This window comes from Rana temporaria, chromosome 3, assembly GCF_905171775.1.
Source record: "Rana temporaria chromosome 3, aRanTem1.1, whole genome shotgun sequence".
Lineage (NCBI taxonomy): Eukaryota > Metazoa > Chordata > Amphibia > Anura > Ranidae > Rana > Rana temporaria.
The window spans coordinates 219,622,918-219,647,870 of NC_053491.1; the positions used below are offsets into that span (position 1 = coordinate 219,622,918).

At 40.9% G+C, this 24,953-nt stretch overlaps 1 protein-coding gene across 1 annotated transcript in view; it reads right to left on the reverse strand.

The window, feature by feature from the left end:
- Positions 1-6,507: 6,507 nt before the first annotated feature.
- Positions 6,508-24,953, reverse strand: part of STAB2 (stabilin 2) — a 218,364-nt gene continuing 199,918 nt past the window's right edge. The window contains exons 61-69 of the mRNA XM_040344273.1: positions 24,599-24,732; positions 24,256-24,421; positions 21,661-21,767; positions 20,428-20,547; positions 18,609-18,758; positions 16,714-16,824; positions 13,545-13,676; positions 11,344-11,484; positions 6,508-6,810 (exon numbers count right to left, since the gene is read on the reverse strand). Of these exons, the coding sequence (XP_040200207.1) occupies positions 6,763-6,810; positions 11,344-11,484; positions 13,545-13,676; positions 16,714-16,824; positions 18,609-18,758; positions 20,428-20,547; positions 21,661-21,767; positions 24,256-24,421; positions 24,599-24,732 (1,109 nt within the window). The 3' untranslated portion in view covers positions 6,508-6,762. The remainder of the gene's footprint in view (positions 6,811-11,343; positions 11,485-13,544; positions 13,677-16,713; positions 16,825-18,608; positions 18,759-20,427; positions 20,548-21,660; positions 21,768-24,255; positions 24,422-24,598; positions 24,733-24,953) is intronic.

Consider the following 24,953-nt stretch of genomic DNA (forward strand, 5'->3'; position numbering starts at 1 on the left):
AAACCCGCGCATGCTCAGAATCAAGTCGACGCATGCTTGGAAGCATTGAACTTCGTTTTATTCAGCACGTTGTGTGTTTGATGTCACCGCGTTCTGACCCGATTGGTTTTTGGAACGATGGTGTGTACACATATCAGACCACTTCATCGGTGAACCGATGGAAATGGCCCGTCGGACCATTCTCATCGGTTTGGAACGACCGTGTGTACGCGGCCTAAGAGGACTATCTGAGAGCTGAATAGTGGCAGTGCGAGAAGTGGACCATTATCATTGGGTGACCACCAACATTAAATGTTCTCAAACACATACTCTGCTCTCTTCTTTATGGTGCAGGATAGTATTGATGGTAAGTAAACCTGACAGCAGCAAAGCTGACTTATTACCCAACTATATAACATTTTGTATGGCGTTGTGTAGAACACGAGGTGTAGGTGCAGCAAGATGCTGTGGGGAGCTCGGTATATCATTGATTTTTCTAAAGAAGCATTGATGCCAGTAACCTTTTAGCAGTCTCATGTAGCTGGTCCAGTCTTACACGCTTTTGTACTATTATAGCTTTCTATGTTCAGCACTTTGGTATTATCAGGGGCCACAACTGAGGTCCTGTTTGTCTAACAATTTGAATGCTACAGATTCAGGCTTTCTGGGAACCCGCCACAGCTTGTATTTTTTTTTTTTTCCATAGACCGGTGGTGTTCTTCCAGAGGTTGCTAGAGGTTCCTTGAGCACTTTCTGCCTCTCACATAAGTTCCCACTGACGCCATGATCTTTTTAGCCATCTATAAAGAAGGAGATTCTTCCCAGTGGCCACAAGTAAAAGGAGCATTCTTCCCACTGACCATCACACTAATGTATCACGAGTTGTAGATATAGATCTTTTTAACGGGAGTTCCCTGAGACTGGAAACTTATTTCCAGGGTTCCTCTGTGATGAAAAGGTTTAGAAAGGCTGCTATAGATTCACTTTATTGTGCCTTTACAGTGAGACTGGGGGGGGGGGGGGACACAAAGAAAAAACGATTTTGACACCGTGCACTACATATGAACATGGGCACCCTGCTACATGGTATACATTAATTGTGACAACTATACATCATAAAAACACTAACCTCTTTCCCTACTTACACCTTTTTAACATCCACATCCATCAGGCAAATGAAACCAAAGTACGTTTCTCTAATTTGAAGACCAAGTACTGATTTAACGTTTCTAGGTACTATGTTGTACAGACAATTATAGAAAATAATAAGTTCAAGTATTTTGTCTTAACATTCTTGATGTTTTTATAATCTAATGTTTATCATAAAATTTTGTGTGCCCCATAAATGAAGATTTGAGGCAATGCATCTTAAGGACACGCTGCATCTCTCCTAGATTTTTTTGCAGTCATTTTCCAGATAGTAACAGTGTTATTTATCAATATTTTTAAATGTGCACTATTTTATCAATGTATTCAAATGGGTTTTGCATTTAAAACAGACCCTTGGACTCCTATAACTCTTATCTCCACAGGAGAGGACAAGGAGCTATATGTTCATATTTCATCTGGTAAAAAACGTGGTATTGCACAAGGTTGAATATAGCTATTCATAGTAATTACCGGTACTTATTGGCTCCATAGTAATTACTTATTGGGAATGGAGCGGTCCCTCCATTATATTGCACAGGCAGGTTCCATGTTAAGTGAAAAACCCATTTTGTTTAATGACTTGAAAGATCATTTGTTGTATGGTATTGTAAGAATTACAAAACATGCGCTATCTGTAGAATGTTTACATTGAGTATAATTAAGATAACGATGTTTGAACACTTGCAGCTTTGAAATGCTTATGATTTACCATGTGCACAATGTCCTGTTGGTGTATAAAACAAGTGCGCTATAATCACTATAGCTGTAATACTGCATTTTTAGCTGTTTGCCTTTATTGTACGTTTTATATTTCGTTTTATGAAGTGTGGTACCTTGGTGTATCTTCAAATGATTTTATGCAGTTGTGCTTCCAGTTAATCAAAATTCACATCTGATTTTATATTTGCTTAATAAAAACACAGCTATAAAAATAATGAATGTATTGCAATTGGTGTTTAAATGATTAATGTAGTTACAATTTGTGGTGAAGTTTTAATTTCAGTATAGTGAAAGTTGTTGTACAAAATGATTTAAAAGGATATTAAATATCTCCTTAGATTTCAATTTGTGTGCAGTCTTCTTTTTTTTTTTTACCCCCTCAGATGCATTAGCTGAGACCATAGGAAACTGGATACACCTTTAAGAATATTTCGACCAAATGAAAACTTTTATCGAGCGCTACGCTGAGCTTGTGACTGAATGGCAGTCTTCCACTTTTTTGTTTTGATCGATCCCATACAATATGCAGCAAATACTGTATGCTATGGGGTTGATTTACTAAAGGCAAATGGTCTTTGCACTACACGTGCAGTTGCTCTAGATCTGAGGGGAACATGCAAGGAAATAATCATAATGTTTTGCTTACACATGATTGGGTGATAGAAATCAGCAGAGCTGCCTCTCAGATCTAGTGCAACTGCATTTGCAGTGCACGTGCAGTAGACTATTTGCCTTTAAGGGGTTGTAAAGGTTTTGTTTTTTAACTTCTAAATTGGTTCCTTTAAGCTAGCGCATTGTTGGTTCACTTACCTTTTCCTTCGATTTCCCTTCTAAAATGTTTTTTTTTTCTTTGTTTTCTTTGTCTGAATTTCTCACTTCCTGTTCCTCCTCAATAAGCTGTTCTGGCTGTCTAACCCCCAGCCAGAACAGCTCGGATGATGGGGGCAAGCTTACTGAGGAGGAACAGAAGGTGAGAAATTCAGACAAAGAAAAAAAACATTTAGAAGGGAAATTGAAGGAAAAGGTAAGTGAATCAACAATGCACTAACTTAAAGTGGAAGTATTCCCTCCTTTTTGTTTTCAGCCCAGGAAGCTGTCATCTTAGCCTCTGTTTACTCTGCAACTGCTATGATGCTGCACATGTGATCCTTTATGACACCAGCCATTGGATGGTTTGACTGTTCGGTTTAGAGCACAACACATGTGAACAGCTAGCATTTCCGGGATGCCGGGAATGTTAACTGTTTTTTTGAAACTTCCACTTTAAAGGTATCTATTTAGAAAATAAAAAATTAACTTTTACAACCCCTTTTAGTAAATCAACCATTGTGGGAAGATGGGGTTCCTTTTTTTTTTTTTTTTAATTAATAAATTAAAACTTTCTTGAGAGAATAATTGAGGTTGAAATTGCAAATGCTGGTTGCGTAGTTGACATGCTGACCCCATTGGCTGAAGCTGTGACATTGGTGGTTATTTACTAAAGGCAAATCCACTTTGCACTACTAGTAATATCTATTTACAGTACAGTGGCTGGATGAACTGTCTTTTCTACCAGACTTAAAGTGGAGCTTTACCCATAACAACTTGATAAAAATGTTCTTTAGCAAGAAACATACATTCCACATTATTAATTATGCTACCACAATTAAATGAGTTGTAAAGGAAAAAAATGTTTTGCCTAAAATTAATGCCTGCAAGGTAGACAGACAGAATAGTGTAATGATTCTGTTAAAAAAAACGAGTAAATACCTATTAAATTCCTTCATCTATATCACCTCCGGCATTCTAGTGTCTGTTCTCTCATTCACTTCCTGGTTTGCATCGTTCGTTCATGTAAGAACTACATTTCCCAGTATTAATATGCGGCACGCCCAGTAATTCACACCTCCTTGAGGTCTCTAACACGTAGAGAGCGTCCTGCCACACAGATGTAGTTCCCAGGAGGGGGCGAGCACGTTACTGACCACCGCAGTAAAGCCTCCCGTCACGGTGGTCAGTAAAATCAGACAAGCAGGAAGTGAACAGAGAAGAAATAGAGCAACTTCTGAGCAAAAACGAACAATGAGGAAGTGAAAAGAGGAATGTCTGCAGGTAAAGGATGCTTATTATGAAAAAAAAATGTTTTCCTTTACAACCCCTTTAAGTGTGTGCTGTAATTTGCCTCAAGCATTGTTCCTGTTTGTTCTTGCCTGAGGCTGCCATTTTGCTGAAGCCCAGAGCCCCTGAACAGCAGTAAGTCTTTAGGCTGTCAGCAGATTGGCCTCTACAAATTCGGCACTGCCTAAAAATCTAAATCAACTAAGCATGTGCAGAGCAGGGCGAGACAGTAAATTACTGAATTTTAAACCGTAAACTTATTTTTAATGTTTTACATAGTTATACCTGCAAAAGGCGCCGACCTAAAGTGATCTAGCGGGAGTTTATTTTCTGACTAAAGTTCCTCTCCAAGTAATTTAAATTTAATTTTTTTTCCTTCAAGGGACACAAAGTCTGAAACATGTGAGTTATACTGCTACCTACAGGAGGTTTGGGCACTACTAAACAAAATTAAGAAAAATGTAAATTGTTTTTTTCAAATACTCTTTGTGATTTTTCTCTCTTTGCTCTGCCTTATGTCGGCACATAATAAGTTGGCTCTGCCACTTGACACCCTATCTAGACCAACAAAAGTACTTTCTTTCTGTAGGCCTTGTGCTGACTTGAGGCAGAGCCAGGAAAGGAAAAACTATAAGAATCTGAAAACAATTTTCCTTTATTTTCTGGCTCAGTGTCATGTTGGCACACAATAGTAAAGAACTAGTCGTGGTCTAGAGAAGAGAAAGGAAAGACACCAAGAAATTTTTTTTAAAACAAAAATGCTGCACAAGTAAGTTTACTGTTGAGAGGACTGAGGCTCCCATGATTAGCATAGGTCACAAAGCCACTTTTAGTACATAGTAGCATAGAGTTCAAAATATGGGGGAGATGTAGATATGTTTTTATATATATATATATATATATATATATATATATATATATATATAATATCAAATAAAGTGTGATGTGTATGTGCCCCCTTCTTCTATCCCCTGTGGGAAAAAAACACCACACTTTTTCAGATGATTTTTTTTGTAAAATGTTATTCTTCCATTTCACAATTATGTGCCACTTCGACTGTCACATAAAATCCTAATAAAAAACATTTACGGTTGTAACTTGACAAAAAAAATGTGGAAAATTTCAAAGGGTGTGAATATGTTTTAAAGGCACTGTACATTCAATCACTAAAACTTTGGTAAATCTTTAAAGAATGGGTTCACCTTTGAACATGTTACACCCATATTTTAATATGTAACCTGTTTAAGCAGGGCCCCCTTTCTCTGTGACAGCGGGCAGCCGCTGTCAAATTTTAAATTGACGCAGCTACCCTTGATCTGTGAATGAATAAGTAATGTCTGTTATTGCGGCAGACAGACTTGTAGTTTCAATGGACTGTGAGCACGCCGATCAAACAAGCTCATAATCCATTTACCTCTTAAACTGACAGCCTACAGAGAGCTGTAGGAAGAGCGCGCAGGAGCCTGACATTGCACCCTTGACCCACTACAGGCTCCTGTGAAAAAAATAAATGCAAAATGAACTTAACCTTTTAACATGTTTATGTAATTTCAAAATATTTATTTTTAAATCAACAGGCACTTTGTTATGGGGTGACAAAGTTCTATCCTTGCCCCTATTGCTATCCTAAGTTGTCCCCCTGTCATATGTGTTTTAGTGGACGCTATAAGTAGCTGGCCTCACACAAATTGCATGTTACAGTCCTGATCAAGAAATGTTGAAAATGAACTCAGCATTTGGCGTGACTCTTCCACAGGACCCGAGGGCATGTCTCTTGGGGGCTCTGGAGGAGTATGAATGGGAAGAGGCGGACAGGGAAGCGATTCACAGGGTGTTGTTCCAGGCGAGGAAACTCATCATGGTTCATTGGAGAGCTGATGCTCCCCCGACCCATGCGGAGTGGATCGCCAATATTGGGACAACGATGAGGATAGAGAAACTGGTATATCAACACAGGGGTAATGCCCACAAGTTTGAGAAGTTATGGGCAAAGTGGCTGGATGTACCGGGCCTAGCCCCGGTGGACTTGGTGATGGATAGGTTGCTGGGAATTAATGTTGGGTGAGACATGGAATGGGAGTGGATGATACAAGAGTGCGGTCCGGAGTGATGGTGGGGGGGGGGGGGTTTACCTCCAGAATGGGGTTGCTATATCTGTACATGTTGTTATGGCTTTGATCATTACTTCTATTTTTGTTTATGTCCCCGATATGTCGAGGGGATTCTGTATGCCTTGTACCTCTGCAAACTAAATAAAACTTTTGTTGGATTAAAAAAAAAAAGAAATGTTGAAAATGGGTGAAAACGGTAAAAAAAAAAGACACCCAAAAACTTGCCAATAAATTATCCGCATTAGGATCTTTTGTAAGCTGCAATACATGACATACACATTAAGTGAGAGCTATTCTATTTTACCCTAGAGCTACCACTCTGGTTTTAATCCTCATTTTTCAGATGTCATTTAATGGTGCAGGTTAAATCTGATCAGTGGCCGTGGGGCAAAACAAAATAAATCTTACCTATAATAAATAAGAACGTGATTATAAAAGATTCCCAGGCAGAGACATTAAAACATTTTATTTACAATTTCACAGCAAAAAGAGCCAGTAATTTGATGAACTGCCCCAGAGCAAGGCTCAGTTCTTCTGGAGGCAGGAAACTGTACATTCAGAAAATGAATGAGACGGCAGATATTAGATTACAAATGTCTTTTTCTTCTGTTGTTTGGCATCAGAGGATTACTACAAATGTCTTATTTTACAAGGACAAAACTGTTGTTATTGTTTTATATGTAATGCTACACTATCTGTTTCTTCTTTATTTGGTTCGCCCACTAAAGGATACTAGCTGCTGATCATCCGAATCCTAAAAGAAATCAAAAAGGGAATTAAAACCCATGTTTCCAATGATATTTATTGTAGTTATTATAGACAGATTCAGATGACATGCATATAAAATGTATGTAGTTTGTGAATTGTAGAATCTAGCTAACATACTGTACAAAATATGGGCTCATCCACATAGTTGTTTAGCCCTGTGCAGCGGCCAGAGTTATTTGTTGTACTTTTTCTAGTACCACTGAGCTGCATGCAGACAGTCAGTCCATAGGTAGTAAATGGGTACACATTGATTGTACAGACTCACCTGCATGGCAGAGTTTGACAGGTGGGTATGGGCAGGTGCATGAAGCTGGATGCATAGGGTCTGCGTCTGGGTTCACTCATCTGCCCATGCATACCTGTCTGTCTAGTCAGTGTGTACCCATTTAATTTTTATGAGCTGTCTGCATGCAGCTCATCGGTGGGGAAAAAAGTAAACTAATGGTTTTGGATGCTATATGGGGCTTTGCACCCATTTAAATGAACCTGAAAGCAAACCAGCATCAACAAAATTTAGAAATTCAGGGAAAAGACAAAACAAAGTCAACTAATTATTTTATACCCGGTTTACACAGGGGCGGCATGACTTTAGGGGCGACTCGGCAAGGCGATCCCAAGACGACTTCAGAGGCGACTTGCGAAATGACTTCTGTATTGAAGTCAATGCAAGTCGCCCCCAAAGTCGTACAGGAACCTTTTTCTAAGTCAGAGTGGCTTGAGTCACTCCTATTAAAATGGTTCCATTGAACAGAGCGGAGCGCGACTTGTCAGGTGGCTGAGTCGCCTGACGAGTCGCCCCTGTGTGAACCGGCTTAGTGTGAAAAAAATAAATAAAAATCTACTTCTTGTATAACACATTCATTTGCAACAAAACAATTTTATGTAGACAGCAGTTATATATAGTATAATATGATGGACTGCTGTATTATATAACATTTACTTATACTAAGTCTTTAATTATGTTCAGACTCACTTATTGCATCTCCTTGGGGGGGGGGGGGGAGTTGCATATCATTTATTTAAAGTAGAATTCTGGGATCAATCTAATCTTAAAACTGCTTCCACCCCCTTCTATGGCCGGGTTCACATATATGCAAATTGTATGTGGGTTTGACCGGCTCTCAATGGAGCCGTTTCACACAGGTCTGGGGCAGCCACGGAGCAGATTGCTAAAGCATCCTGTGCGCGTTTAGGTCTGGTTCAGGTGCAAATTCGGGCAAAAAATTGGGACCTGAATCACACCTGAACTGGTGAACAGGCACGCACTGGGCCCCAGGCACCGAACCAACGCCTGCACATATGTGAACCTGGCCTAATACCTATACTAACTACAATGTAGAAAAAAAGATGTATGTGCTTACCTATTCTCAGGATTGATCCCATAATTTTACTTTAACTATAAGGATATATACTGTATAGCAGGGATATGCAATTAGAAGACCTCCAGCTGTTGCAGTCCCATGAGGCATAGCAAGACTCTGACAGCCACAAGCATGACAATTAGAGGCATGAGGCATGATGGGACTTGTAGTTTTGTAACAGCTGAAGGTCCGCTAATTGCATATCCTTGCTGTATAGGATATACAGTATGATGTGTCTACAAAAATGCTCTTTTTAAAAAAAAAAAAAACCTCTACCCAAAACTGATGTTTTGGCTACTTTCTTAGTGTTATTTGCCCTACCTAGCTTCACCCCCCACAGTTTTAATATAAGGGTACCACTTGCAGCTGGATTATTCAGGGTCTATTCACACCATTTTGATGCAGCAGCAAAACTATTGTATTTTGTTGCATGAAGATGCATTACAAGTGTAAATTTCTGCTGCTCACCCTTAACCCACTCAGCACTGCTGTATAAATATCTGAATGATATTAAAGAAACGTTATATGTAACATACAATGCTACACAAAATTTCTGTTAAGGTATGAATTATTCTTTGTCTCAATGCATTAAGGTAAACCATATTTAAGTTTGTGTCTTATCTCTGTCTAGAGTTCAGCTTTAAAGAAAAATGTTGCTTAATGCAAATGTTATTACATATCCAATGTTTGTATATTGGATGATTTAGGAAGGTGCTTTCAGATTTTGTGACAAATTGGCAAGTGTTCCGCTGCACGAGGCCCTGTAAGCACTCAGAAATTTAATAGGAGGATCTTTAAATAGATGATCTTTTTCATGCCATCAGTGTGTCATGGTTTCCTGCACAAAGTACTGTCTGCCAAGTACAACACGTCATGTGATGATACATTCATTTACATTATAGGGCCTGTTTATCAAAGGTCAAAGTTGGTATTCTGAACTTGATTTGTAATAGAAAATAAACCGTTTTTTCATCAAATTATCGATGACACCAACAATAGGGTACTAATTCTCCCACTGATCCCCTATTATGGGGCACTATTCCTCCCATTCATACCAATGATGGGGCACTATTATTCCCACTGACACCAATCATGTCATTTGTTTTACTCCCACTGACTATCAAGCCTATGGCATTGTTTACTAACACTGATGCCATGGCATTATCTACTCCCACTGGCCACAAACCGGCCCCCTAAAGTTTTTTCTTTTTTTTATTCTTTATTAGGCAGTACATTATTTGACGATAAAGCAGGTCTGCTAGTGCAAAGCTGTTATTGCCCCCCTGAAGTTTGAAGGTTTGTAAACTGGATTTTTGTTTTGAAAGTTTGGGGACCCCTGATTTATATAGATCATTGATTTTGCAGCATAGACATTAAATAACTGATTTTTGCTGTATTTTTATATATATATATATATATATATATATATAGATAGATAGATAGATAGATAGAGATATATATATATAGATAGATAGAGATATATATAGATAGATAGATAGAGATATATATAGATAGATAGATAGAGATATATATAGATAGATAGATAGAGATATATATAGATAGATAGATAGAGATATATATAGATAGATAGATAGAGATATATATATATAGATAGATAGAGATATATATAGATAGATAGATAGAGATATATATATATAGATAGATAGAGAGATATATATATATAGATAGATAGAGAGATATATATATATAGATAGATAGAGAGATATATATATATAGATAGATAGAGAGATATATATATATAGATAGAGATATATATATATAGATAGAGATATATATATATATAGATAGAGATATATATATATATAGATAGAGATATATATATATAGATAGATAGAGAGAGATATATATATATAGATAGATAGAGATATATATATATAGATAGAGATATATATATATAGATAGAGATATATATATATATAGATAGAGATATATATATATAGATAGATATAGATAGATAGATAGAGATATATATATAGATAGATAGATATAGATAGATATAGATATATATAGATATAGATATATATATATATATATACAGGGCTCAAAATTTCAAGTCCTGAGCTTCTAGCCAGGCCTCAAGAGTTACTCGCCACCAGTTGCCCCACCTAATTCATACACTGCCCTGCGCCTAATTGCACCCGTAAACACACCCTCGTAGATTATCTCATGGAATGACACTGTTAAATGTTTTATGCAGAATCAAGTTACAAAATTCAATATTAAATACCAACAACAACTTTAACAAAATGGGACAGGGCACTGGGGGCAGACCAGAGGGACCGGGCACTGGGGGCAGACCAGAGGGACAGGGCACTAGAACTGGGTCACTTCCCCATTCTCTTGCTGTCTCCTCTGCAACTCCCATCCATCCTCTCTCTCTCTCCCATTCATCTCATCATCAGGAGCCTGTGTGTGCGGTTCCACGCTTGCATGTCCCCACTTCCCCCTTTATTCAGGCTGGCAGTGAGGAGAGGAGGTGCAGCACAGTGGGAGGGAGTACAATCCAGCGCTGAGATCCACACAACTGCACAGCCATTGACACCATAGCACAGCGCACACTGACAGCGCACAGCACACATTGAGACCAGTCTGTTCACAGTGCTCAGGCTGAACTGCTGGACACTTACATAGAGCACAAGGAGAAGAAAACTGTACAAACTGGAAGGCTGCCGCTGTCATGTCAGGGCAACTTTCAGTGAGCGGTGCACCGGAGTGGTAATTTTCGCAATCCTCCACCTCACTCATTACTTTCTGCTCTCCAGCTACATTGGTCGGGGCCTGGGGGAGGGGGGCAGGCTCAGAGAGATCATACTGTTAGGTCCCATGGCTTAATGAGAATTGTAAGGAGAGCACCTGTGTACTGCTCTGCCTGTGCGCGGCTCACCAGACTACTTTTCCCGAGCATGCACCTTTACTCTTCGGCCGCCAATCTCATCGGGACTCTAAATGTAGGCACAGATTGGAGGGAGATTGGTCATGTAGCCCTGTCATCACTCGCCCCCAGCTTAAATCCACTCGCCAAATGCTAGTAGGCGAGTGGAAATTTTGAGGGCTGTATATATATGTATATATATATATATAACCCCAAAATATTAAGCCAAATTCAAGATGGGCACAATATTACACTGAATACTCACAGAAAATGGATGATAAACTGAATCTGATGTGGGCTCAGCTGGAGTGGTAGCTGTTGTGGCACTTTCATACATAGGGTTTGCAATGTTTGATGATGGTTCTGTGTCAAACTCAGACACGGACACAGAGGGTTTATCTTCATCCTGTATTAATTAAAAAGAGAACTCAATGTGTATTATCACATATTCACAAAAACACTACATTACTCTAATTATACCGTTAAAGGGTGAAAAAAATACAAAATATCTCTACTTAACTATACAGTTAAAGGAAATGTGTAGACTGCCATCTTCTAACAATGATAAAAGCCTGGCTCGGTGGCTTGAGTACTGAGTGAAGCTGGCTATTAGCTATTAGATTTGGACGGAATAGAAAAAATGAACAGATTCCTTCATCCACACAAACAAGGTGGATGGAGAAATCCCCTGCCCCCTCCATCTGTCAGGGCATTATATTCTGACAGCAGGACCCACTGTTGTCCGAATATTCTGGTGACAGGTGATGGCGGTGGATTGAGTAATGGATTAGGGAAGAAGGGGGGAAAATATGGAAGGGGGGAAGAAGAGGAGACCCAACTGGGAGGGCAGCCACTGTAAAGTTGGCTGAGACAGGAGGGACCTGTAATCTTTGAAACTGGAGTCCTAGGCAATAAGAATTTTCCAAAGGTAGCCTATATGCTGTATTTTTCTGAGTACGTTTCCCTGAAGTGCACCTTGGCCCAGACTTTAGACATTAAAGTAATTACATATTGGGAAGCAGTAAAATGGCCTCTCCCTGGCTGCATGTATTGTGAGGTTAATTATTCTCAAAGGTCACAATTGAGGCACCTGCTGTGTGTTTGCATTAGAAGGTTTTCCGGCTGCCAAGATGGTGATGCAATATAAAATAATGAGACAGAAAGGTAAGCTTTTAGTGCCTTTGCTGTGAAAGATGATTGATGGCTGATTGTATTGTGCTTATAAGGCTTGTTGAGAATCTGCAAAAAAAATGGAATGCATAGTCTGGGCAAAGGTCCACTTTAATTTCCCTCCTGTCCTGGTAACATTCCAATAGCTATAGGGTAGTTTATGGAGTAAAGCAGCTGGATTATTGTCATACATTAATGTAAGTTGCATTAAGGCAGCACATTTAAAAGAATGGTCTGCCAATGCACCAGATTGGATCATTTAGATCACAGGTGTCAAACACAAGGCCCGCGGGCCGAATCTGGCCCTCCAGGACATTTCATGTGGCCCTCGCCCCTCTCCTGCAGCTGCAGGAGAGCTCCAGACCTCCTCTGGTCCTCCTTCAGACCCTTACTTTCTGCTTTCAAGCAATGCATCCAGCTTCTTCCCAGCAACAGCATAAGGAAAGGGGGTGCCCTGTGATGTAGGGGAGATTGGGGGACTCAACTTCTGAGCTATGACTAAGCACTGAACCCCAGTGTGAAACGTGTCAGCTATATACCGCACTGCTTGCTGTGCTTTGTAGTGCTTTTTTCCTTTTACCATTAAAAGGCCACCTTTTTAAGGTTTTTCTGGTGTGCGGTTGTCTATATTTCCTCTTCAAGTTTTACTCAACTTCTGATGATGGGGTGGCTCTTAACATCTAATGTAAAGGGTAGGGGATGCGCTGGACATCTAATCTTACAGATACAACCGGCCCTTTTGAGGGCAATCATAATGCTGATGTAGCCCACGATGAAATTGAGTTTGACACCCCTGATCTAGACTGTAGGTTCCTTTCAGGAGGCGAAAGGTGAATAGTTCAGCATGCTCTGGTACTACTGTAGAAATAAACAGTAATAAAAATATCTCATCTTTTATAGTTTCTGTATTTAAACTACATTTGAAGGCATCAAAAAACGAAGGTGTGATCGGCTGCTAATGATTTTCAGGACAAGTTTGATGAATCTCTATTTTAGTATGGTATCATGTGGTGGTATTTACAGTATTGAAGTCACAGGCTCAGAGAGCTGTGTGATTACAGTCACAAGGGTCTGTGTGTGGCTGAATGGCTTCATCCCAGCCAGTAAATAGATTTATACATTCCTCTGCTGAAGGTGGAATTTTATTGAACCACCCCATCTTTATTTACCACATTCTGACATTTACAAGAGATATCATGGTGTGCTGTTTTCATGAAACGACTTGAGCTTGTGAGGTATTATCGGTATGTGCAAAACAAAATGGCATTCTGGGATTTTTTTTTTTGTAATTGTTACCTCGTGAAATTGCTGGAACTGGAAATCCTTTCTGTTGAACTTCTTCTTATAGGCGTAGATTGCTAATGCCAGTAAACCAACGATGAAGACGATGCCAAAAAATATGCCTGCTCCATGGCCAGCATGTAGGGCCTAGTCACAAAGAGACATAGCTAAATAAGGGTATCATTTATTTCATAGTATTAAACAATATTACATGAAGTACCGTTCATAAGAGAGGGAAAGGATTTTCTTGATGCACATAGGTATATACACAGGGCCCGCAAACAACAAACAGGGAGTAACACCACTCCAGGTGATAATAAAACCTTCCTTAAGGCCCCTTTCAGACTGGGGCGGGAGCCGCGGTGGCGTTATAACGCCGCTAAAAATAGCGGCGCTATACCGCCGGAATTGCCGCGGGTATCAGCCGCTAGCGGTGCGGTATTAACCCCCGCTAGCGGCCGATAAAGGGTTAATACCGCCCGCAATGCGCCTCTATAGAGGCGCATTGTGGGCGGTATTGCCGCGGTTTCCCATTGTTTTCAATGGGAAGGAGCGGTGAAGGAGCGGTATACATGCCGCTCCTCTCACCGCTCCAAAGATGCTGCTGACAGGAGATTTTTTTATCTCACGCCAGCGCATCGCCTCAGTGTGAAAGCCCTCAGGCTTTCACATTGAGTATGCAGTGAAGGAGTTTTTCAGGCGGGATAGCAGCGCTATTTTTAGCGCTGTACCGCCTGAAAAACTCCTCAATGTGAAAGGGGCCTAATGGTCAGGTGCAGTCTGATCTGGGTAACTGATGCAGGAGACAAAATGATTGACCACACTCAAAGGATAAGGAAAATAGTTTTTTTCAGGGCTTTTTTTCAGGGGGAACTTGGGGGAACTCAGTTCCACCACCTCTGGCTCAGACCCTTTGGTGCCTGCTCACCACAATCATTTGTAAACACAGAAGTCTGGTTTCTGTGTTTACAAGTGACAGCTTTGTAACCCCCTGAACTCTAAACTCTGTATGTAATGCAATCCTGGTATTTAATGCCCCTTTAAGACCCTTCTACTGTTTGTGAAATCTGAACGGGTCGTGGTTGAGTTCCTGCACCTATTTTCTGAGAAAAAAAGCTCTGGTTTTATTGGTATAAAAACATCCAACATGAAAAACTGATTTGAGGTTACAGCATCAGGACAGCACAGAGGTGAGCAAGGTAGATGCGTTTCATGAATGTCATAACCCCACTGCCCGAGGGCCCCATGCCACTAGGGGCCCCATCAGGGTTGCCAGGCTAAATAAAACCAGGGACAGTATGTAAAAATCTGTGTTTTTTTTTACATCTGTCCCTGATATGTCCAAAACCAACATGCTTTTGATGTGCAAATCCTGAGATTTTAGCTGCCCTGCCTATGCAATACCTCCTGGCGTGGTGGCCATCTGTAAGCCCGGGGGCCCCGATAATCTTCTATCACCCAGGGGCCCCATGAGTTGTCAGTCCACCCCTGGTTATGACTAAGCAAAGAAACCATGCTCCCCTCTCTTCTGTCATGATGCTGTAACCTCGATGGTTTTTCATGTTGGATGTTTTTATAACAATAAAGCAATTTTCCTTATCCTTGGAGTGCGGTCAATCATTTTGTCTCCGTCATCATATACACAGAGCCGCTGATAAGGCAGTACAGCTGGCCCCCCCCCCCCCGTACCGGGCCTGGACTCCAAAAGGTTACAAAAGGGGGGCCCAGGTAGCTGCCAAGCAGGAGTGCTGGCTGCGCTGCCTTGTGACTCTTGTGGATCCCTCTGCAGTGCTGTCGGCTTTCTCCCGCCGGCTGAGGGAGGCAATATGCCGCCTCACCACCTGCTTTAACCCCACACTAATGCACAACAATAGCATGCTTAGCATCCTAGCCATGGCATTTTAGAAACAATAACATTTTATATATTTTTTTTGGGGGGGTGGCCAGCTCTGTCAGGTAGGCTGTACAGGGCCCTGTGAGTTCTAGCAGCAACCCTGTATGTACATCACGTATGAAAAGTATGCCAATAAGATACATGCTTGGGCTGTTACTATCCAATGAGGAACATTTAAATGTTCAACTCCACACTTCAGAAGTAGCAGTTGGAGTGTTATTGGTTGCTGTAGGCAACAAAAACATTTATTATTAGCACCTTTTTTGAATAGAATTTTCTGTTTTAGTGCATTCTCCTTCTGAGCCCTGGTTCACATTGCTGCTACTTTGAAATTGTGCTACTTCACTTAAAGGTCAGTGCGATTTCAGGTGCTATTTGATAGACATTTGTGTGGCTTCATGCACAGATGTCTATTGAAGTCGCACCTGAAATCAGCAAAAGTAGTGCAGAAACTACTTTTGCAAATCGGTGCAGCACCGCAAAATCAATGTCACACCGATTGGTACAGTGCCATTGCCGTCAATAGGCTGTGACTTGTCATGCGATTTGATCTCTCAAATCGCATGACAAATCGCTCCAATGTGAACCTAGGCTTAGAACTGGATTTAGGCCCCTTTCAGACTGGGGCGGGAGCTGCGGTGGCGGTATAACGCCGCTAAAAATAGCAGCGCTATACCGCTGGAATTGCCGCGGGTATCAGCCACTAGCGGTGCGGTATTAACCCCCGCTAGCGGCCGATAAAGAGTTAATACCGCCCGCAATGCGCCTCTATAGAGGCGCATTGCGGGCGGTATTGCCGCGGTTTCCCATTGTTTTCAATGGGAAGGAGCGGTATACATGCCGCTCCTCTCACCGCTCCAAAGATGCTGCTGACAGGAGATTTTTTTGTTTCCCGCCAGCGCATCGCCTCAGTGTGAAAGCCCTCTGGCTTTCACATTGAGTCTGCAGTGAAGGAGTTTTTCAGGCGCGATAGCAGCGCTATTTTTAGCGCTGTACCGCCTGAAAAACTCCACAATGTGAAAGGGGCCTTATTGTTCCCACAACCACAAATCAGATAAAGTATATTTCTGGTGCCCAGGATGTCCCAGAGCTGCGTACAGCCACCAATAGGCAGCTATTGGCATAAAGTAGCTCACATGCACAGACATAATGAGTTAACACACCCAATGTGCATGTATGGTGCAAATCACCATGACAGCGTAAACCCAAACTGTAGTTCAGGTGAACTTACACACAGGCACACTTTTACTTTATTACTGAATAATTAGTAGTGATTTATGTTATACTTACTATTGGTGTAGGAGGGGCTTTCAATGGTTCAGATATGGTGTGTATTATTCCATTTGAAGCAATGTAGTCCCACTGTATTATACGCTTTCCTCCTACATATCTTGTTTGGTCCTAAACAAATAAGGGATCGGAAAACATAAGTATTAATACCTTCTTCAGAAACCAAATGACTAATCAGTTAGGTTTTCTGAACGGTTCCAAGGTTAAACTTGATGCATTTGTTTCCTTCCCCCCTTCAGACTGTGAAATATAGTGATTAGTGATGCATAAAATCGACTGACAGCATATGATTGCTAGAGTATGTCATTAAAATGTACCAGTTTATGGGTTTTTTCATATGAAGCATTTATATTTTATTTACATTTTTATTAGCAAGTAGCTTATATTGCTAAATGTCTGGACATTTAAAAATAAACATGGTACTGCGTGTTATTCTGTTGCTTGTATCTGGCAGCCTGGTGATTCCGTTCCTAGCAACTGTCTTTCTTTTTTTTTTTTCTTGTCACTGAACCATAACAGATCGCGGCTTAGACAAAAAAAAAATTAGTTGACTCTGTACAAAGCAAATAATCTAGCACATAGCTGGAAAATTACAATATTATTATTTTAGATACTTATATAGAGCTGTCAATTTACGCAGCACCTTACATATACATTGTACATTCACATCAGTCAAAACCCTCAAAGAGCTTACAATCTAAGGTCCCTAGCTCACATTCATATATATATATATATATATATATATATATATATACTAGGGCCAATTTAGACAGAAGCCAATTAACCTACCAGCATGTCTTTGAAGTGTGAGAGGAAACCGGAGTACCCGGAGGAAACCAACAAAGGGAGAGCATGCAAACTCCAGGCAGGTAGTGCCGTGGTTGGGATTCAAACCAGCGACCCTTTTTATTGCTAGGCAAAAGTGCTACCCACTACACCACTGTGCCACCCAATATGTGTAATTTATGCAGACACTGGTGTTTTTTCAAATGCATTAAGAGTAAATACTGAAATGTATATACACTATTAGCTAGATTCACAAAGAGTTAAGCCGGCGTATCAGTAGATACGCCGTCGTAACTCTGAATCTGCACTGTCATATCTTTAAGTGTATTCTCAAAATGGGATACACTTAAATGTCTAGTTCCGCCGGCCGCTAGGGGCGTGAACGCTGATTTACGCCTAGAATGCGTAAATCAGCGGGATACGCCTATTCACGAACTTATGCTTGCCCGTCGCAGTAAAGATACGCCGTTTACGTAAGGCGTTTTCAGGCGTAAAGTTAGTCGGACAAAAAGCTGGCCTAGCCAATGTTAAGTATGGACGTCGTTCCCACGTAAAATTTTGAAAATCTTACGTCGTTTGCGTAAGTCGTCTGTGAATGGGGCTGGACGTAATTTACATTCACGTCTAAACCAATAAGTCCTTGCGGCGTACTTTGGAGCAATGCACACTGGGATATGTCCACGGACGGCGCATGCGCCGTTCGTTAAAAACGTCAATCACGTCGGGTCATGGTTTATTCACATAAAACACGCCCACCTCTTCACAATTTGAATTAGGCGCGCTTACGCCGGCCCATTTACGCTACGCCGCCGTAACTTAGGAGGCAAGTGCTTTGTGAATACAGCACTCGCCTCTCTGACTTACAGCGGCATAGCGTAAATACGATACGCTACGCCGGCTCAAAAATACGCCGCCCTACGTGAATCCAGCTACATGAGAATAGGATGCTTTACTCCCAGAAATAATCAGCTGTAAAAACAAAGGGGCAAAATCATAACATCCACTGCTAGTAATTCTGGTATATAGAGTATATTTAAAATATAAGGTATAAACATAATAACTTTCTGTAATGACATTTTCAAGGAATTTTAGAAACAGGCTTCCCTCACCTTGGTTTGGGTATCTGAGGAGGTGTCGCCAAACAAAATAAGGAGTTTGTCACCTAGACGTGTCTGAAGTGATGTTCCATTACTGAGGTCCACAAAAAATACTGTGCTGACATTTGCAATGTGATATTCTATATCACGTCCAGAAAGAGTCTGTTAAATAAAACAAATTAAGAAATCATTAAAACAATACTTCTATGCAGATGAAGAATAATCATTGTATTGTGTCATATAAAAATGTATCCTATTTCTACAGCTCTTTTTATTGCATATGAAGACATTCTAACTCCACCCACCAATAAAAATCTTGGAAGAAGGGTCAATTACAAAGGCAGACGAATTGTGCGCCCAATATATCTACCATCCAATTTTTTAATTAAAAGAGTACAGTCAAAGCTCATTTGGCTGTACTTCTCCTGTGGATCACAGGAGTGCAGTTCGTTCTGCACTCCTGTGACCCATTTTCAGCAGACATCAGGCTGAGCCGCTACAGGCTCAGACAAGATCGTGACCATATGGTCGGGATCTGCCCACATGCCTGGACCAGTACCTGGCTCAGTGTCACAGCGAGCTGCTGAGAGCCTGAGATGGCTGCTCTCACCCCCTCCACAGCCCAGCTCTCCGGTGAGCAGGGGGGTTTCAGAGCGGAGAACTGCTGAATGACAGCCACCAGCTCTCTGCTCAGGGGGCTGTGAGAACCGAGCAATCTGCAGTGTTTAATTGCTCAGTTCTCTGTGTTAGAACAGGCGGGGTACAGATGCAGTGTCGGACCAATGCTGCATCTACCTAGGTAAGTATGATTAACCACTTAAGAACACCCTTATGTACATATACTGTGGCAGGGTGGCCCTCAAGCACAAAATCACGTACCTGTACGTGATTGCTCTTGTCGGCTCTGGGACGTGCACAAGCGCTGCCGGTGCTGCATTCTTACTGTCATTAGACACAGCAGGAGCCAATCAGTGGATCCAGCATGAGGGCCACCAGCAATTGTTGACAGGAAAGGCCGAACTATGTAAACAAGGCACATCGCAGTTCTGTGAGGGCGGAAAATGGAGATCTCGTGTTTCTAAGCAGAAACACGGATCTCTGTTTTCCTCCAGTCACAGCATTCCCCCTATAGTTTGAAAGCACTGCCTAGGAGCACACTTAACCCTTGATCTCCCCTGATGTTAACCCCTGCCCTGGCAGTGTCATCTATACAGTGACAGAGAATTTTTTTTTTTTTTTAACACTGATCACTGTATTGGTGTCACTGGTCCCCAAAAAGTGTCACTTATGCCCTGTACACATGGCTGGTTTTCTCGTTGGAATTCCGCTCAAGCTGTTTTGCATACACACGGTCACACCAAATTCCGACCGTCAAGAATGTGGTGACGTACAACACTACGACGAGCCGAGAAAAATGAAGTTCAATGCTTCCGAGCATGCGTCGACTTGATTCTGAGCATGCATGGTTTTTAGTCCGTCGGAATTGCATCCAGACAAATGGAAATTCCTATAGAATGTTCTCTATCTAATTCCGGTCCTAAAAAAGTGGTATCGGGACAACCCTATTTATAACATTCTGATTAAAGCAAAATGCAGCAATCAACGCATTGATTTTCTTCAAGGGGACAAACAGAGGGCATTAGGAGCAGATGTAGCTATATTATAAACTTACAGAGCACAGATTTTGTCCTTGGAATCCCCACAGTAAACCTTTAATTGCAGCCAGTCAATAAAATGTGACTCCAATCACAACCCTTTTTGTCTACAGCTCCAATTTAAGAAAATGTCAAAGCATGGTTCCCTATTGATCAGTCAGAAGATGCATAATTACCATATTCTCATTGAGGCCATCGTTACTGGGGGCAAAAAGGGTTGCTTGTATGGACAGGTCACTGAGGTAGCTTACAAACTCTTTGCCTTTCACTGATGAATTGGAGTATTTGAAGATTTCCTGCAAGAAAAAAAATAGCGACAAGCTATCATATCACCAACTTGTCTTATTTACCAATGCAATTAGGCAATTGGTGTGAAAATATCAAACTCACATTTTTATTATTAGCTCTCTGAGAGCTAAAAAAAAACAATAAAATGTAATTAAAAAAAGCTCTTATATTTGTTAACCAACTGGTAACTACAGTTCTAAGTCACCACAGTAAATGATAGTTCATATTAGCCCATGCTGGTCACCAGGGCCGATCCTAGGGTCACAGGCGCCTGGGTGCAGAAATATCTTTTGCCCCCCCCCACATGGGCGTGGTCATTTTACTAACTCCTCCCCTTTACAAATGTTTCTATGGCAATGACTCAACCACAGAGATGCTCCCCCACAAAGTCTTCGTTACCCTGGGATCCTTACATGATCTCTTAACAATAAACAAAATACAAGAAGAGAAGCAGAGTATTTTATTGGGGTCTGGAGGCGGGGGGGGGGGGGGGCTCTCTGATGGACACAGACAGGGATTCTGTTAGAGAGTCTGTTAGAAAGACCCCCAAACATACTATAGACATTATTCAGGAGATGGTCAGAGACTGTAGACATAGTACAAGAGATGGTCAGAGACTGCAGACATAGTACAGGAGATGGTCAGAGACTGTAGACATAGTACAGGAGATGGTCAGAGACTGCAGACATAATACAGGAGATGGTCAGAGACTGCAGACAAAATACAAGGAGATGGTCAGAGACTGCAGACATAATACAGGAGATGGTCAGAGACTGCAGACAAAATACAAGGAGATGGTCAGAGACTGCAGACATAATACAGGAGATGGTCAGAGACTGCAGACGTAGTACAGGAGATGGTCAGAGACTGCAGACATAATACAGGAGATGGTCAGAGACTGAAGACATAGTAAAGGAGATGGTCAGAGACTACAGACATAATACAGGAGATGGTCAGAGACACATGAGTTCTGGACAGACACCAACAAGGAGAGAAGGGAGGGGAGGACTCTGCCACTTTGGCGCCCCCACCTCTGCAGGCGCCTGGGTGCAAAGCACCCTGTGCACCCTGCCTAGGATCGGCCCTGCTGGTCACTCAAGCACATTTGTTTCACAACCTACCAGAAGGAAGTTTGAGAACTCGGGGAAGGACATGAGCATTTGAAGCAGGTTTCCATTACACTGGTAGCCATCTCCCACATAGCCAGGCTTGCAGGTACACTGCACATCTGAAGAACAACATCATTATAAACACAGTGGCACACTAGAATATACAGTTCTGGATACATTGTTTCAAAGACTGAATTCACACATTGTTTCAGTTGTTTAAAGATGAATTCCAGTTATGAATATTTTTACATTCTTCCAGTTTAGACCTAAATAAATGTATACAGTAGGATCTCTTTGGAAACTTGAAATCATGTTAGTAGACACTGCTACCACAGTGACCTGCACTTGCTTTCCAGTACTGTGACGAGCTGCTGCCCTGCTGCTTACTGAACATAGGAGGCAGATCGCACAATAAGGGCACCATTTAGAGAACACTTTGTTATTTTTTAATCAATGCAAAGCATTCTCTGATTGAGCAAGGTGGAAATCATGATGTCACTACCTCGCCACTCCACCTCATACCATCAGAGAATGCTTTGCATTCATTGAGAAAATGCCAAATGTTCTCTGAATGGTGCCAATGCACCCTCCAAAAAAGTGACCTCCTGTGTTCACAATGTAGCAGTGCACCCACTTGGCACAGAAGCCAGTGGAGATCACAAGTGTATCAGTCTCTACTTCAGTGATTTCCAGCTTCTAGGGAGATGAGCCAGGTATATGCATTGTTAAATTGGACCAAAGTAATTTTGTGAATATAACCAGAGTTGGAATTCCTCTTAAACAATTTGCACCATCACGATCATTAACCTGTGGACAATCCAAAATTCTACTTGCATGCAGGACTTGTTTTTCTATCATTCTACCTGCAGAATGCCTTCATCGCAGGATACACTCAATTTACTTTTAATTTCCTATAACTCTGTTTGGTTGCCATGAGCAAAAAAAAACGAGTACTTTTAATCGTGGTTGAGAATGAGACTCATACCCCTTCCTTACATGTATCCGCTTGATGTACTTGATGTGTGGCCACTCTGGCATCCAGTGCTGGCACATGGGGAGTGGTATAGATTCTTAAGCCTTGTGTGAGCTTCAGTTTGTACTAGGATCTTATGCCGCGTACACACCATCACTTTATGTGATGAAAAAAAATTACGTTTTTAAAAACGTCACTTTAATTGACTGTGTGTGGGGGAAAACGTTGTTTTATGTCTTGTAAAAAACGACCAAAAAAAATTGAAGCATGCTTCAATTTTATGTGTCGTTTTTCAAAAGTGCACTTTTTACTTCACAGAAATTGACCGTGTGTAGCAAAAAGTAGTTTTCTAAGACGTTTTTTCATCCACGCATGCCCAGAAGCTACTTATGAAGCAAGTTTCAATGGAAAACGTGGTAGAACATAACCTCACTTTGCAAGATCATTGTGAGAAAACAATGGTGTGTAGGCAACTTCGTCTTTGAAAATTGAAGTTTCAAAAACGTCATTTTTTACTTCACAGAAAGTGTCGGTTTTTTTCATCACATAAAGTGATGGTGTGTACGCGGCATTATAGAAAGATCACTCCTTATAGAAAGGCCACTCTCTTTACCACTGACAGTTGAGTGGAGTGATGGGTAAGTGAACAGACAGCAGCTAGTGGGACTGATATTGCTGTGAATCCTACATGGGCAAAGCACAAGTTTACTCTAAGGCTGCATTCACACCTGAGCGTTTTGTCGCCTGAAGCGCAACGCTCCAAAACGCTAGAGGGGAAAAAATACATTATTCTCAATGGAGATGGTTCACATCTCCACTCCAAAACACCTGACGCCGAACGCCTGAAGCTCAAACAAGTTCCGGACCCTTTTTTGTCGTGCGAATCAGGCGGTTTGAGCGTTTTTGAGCGTTTCTATTTCCCATAGAAAGTAATGGAAACGCTCGATTCAAGCGACTAGCGCGACAACGAGCGTTTGCTACGGGCGTTTTGACGCGTTAATCAATAGAACATTTCACCCAGGCAGAAGATAAAAAAAAACTACCAACATAGCAACAAGTGATGAAAAGATGATAATTTTTCCTATTGGCTAAAATAAAAAACGTCGAAGTACAAAAACGTCGGACGACGCTGTATGCAAACGCGCAAATAAGCATTAATACGCGCGACAAAACGCCAGGAAAAAACTACCGAACGACCTACGCTCAGGTGTGAATGCAGCCTACGTGATCCAAGAATTCTAACCCTCTTGTCTTGGATTGTATTATAATTGTATTGTTTCCCCTTTATATTGTAAATCGCTATGCAAACTATTGGCACTATTTAAATTCTGTATGATAATATGATAATATGACTGTTATAAATACATTAGATTGTAAGCTAAGAGGCAGTATGCAAATGCGGAAAATAATAAATATAGATGAAAGCCACAGAGAGGCTAGGTTTTAATATAGAACAGTATCATATATGATGTAGCTCATACTATGTACCTAATGGTCAGACTGTGATCTAAAAGAAGTGTGCGTCTTAGATTCTCAACACACATCCAGTTCCATAGAGAACATTCACCAACTAGACCACGTATTCATAGTAAATTACAGCAGGAAGTAAAAACATACAGGTATATAGTAATTACCTTTATATCTGTAACAGAAAACATCCCATGTCTCAGACATATTAGTACGAACCCCATAGTCCACAATACCAACATATCCAGATCCACAGTTTGGATTGGGGAAGGCTGTAGGATATCCCACTCTTGCTTCAGCAAGCCACCCAGCTGCACAATAATGGTAGTTAGCCTGTGATCAATACAAAAATAAACAAAAATGCAATTATTTTCTAAATATTGAGTGATTATCAAATTAATTAAAGGGATGTTCAGGTTTCTAGCTCTTATGTATAATATGCATGTATAATTAATGTAACATCGATAAGTATAATTTGCTATCTTGCAATATATTCTAATAAAGGATCACCTGCTGAGCATAGGCTAGTTGTTTGTATGTAGCTAAGGTCCCATCTTCATCTTTGCAAGCTTGTGTAGCTTCACTGTAAGTGTATTTGTAGGTTCCTTTGGGAGATCGTAAGTGAAATACTCCAACCTTTGTATCTGTGGGAAAAAATATAATCAGAAATTACTGTACTTGTTATGTGCTTACAGTGCTTTACACATAATCCTAAATCTTGTCTGTAATGTACTACCTGTCACAAGGCACAGTGTAGTTACCCATACAAACCTTTTTATTTTTAATGTTCTCAGCTTGTGTTGGAGGTACAGTAAAAATTCAATCTTTTTATTATGTGAAAAATCACCACAATAGGATAGCAGAG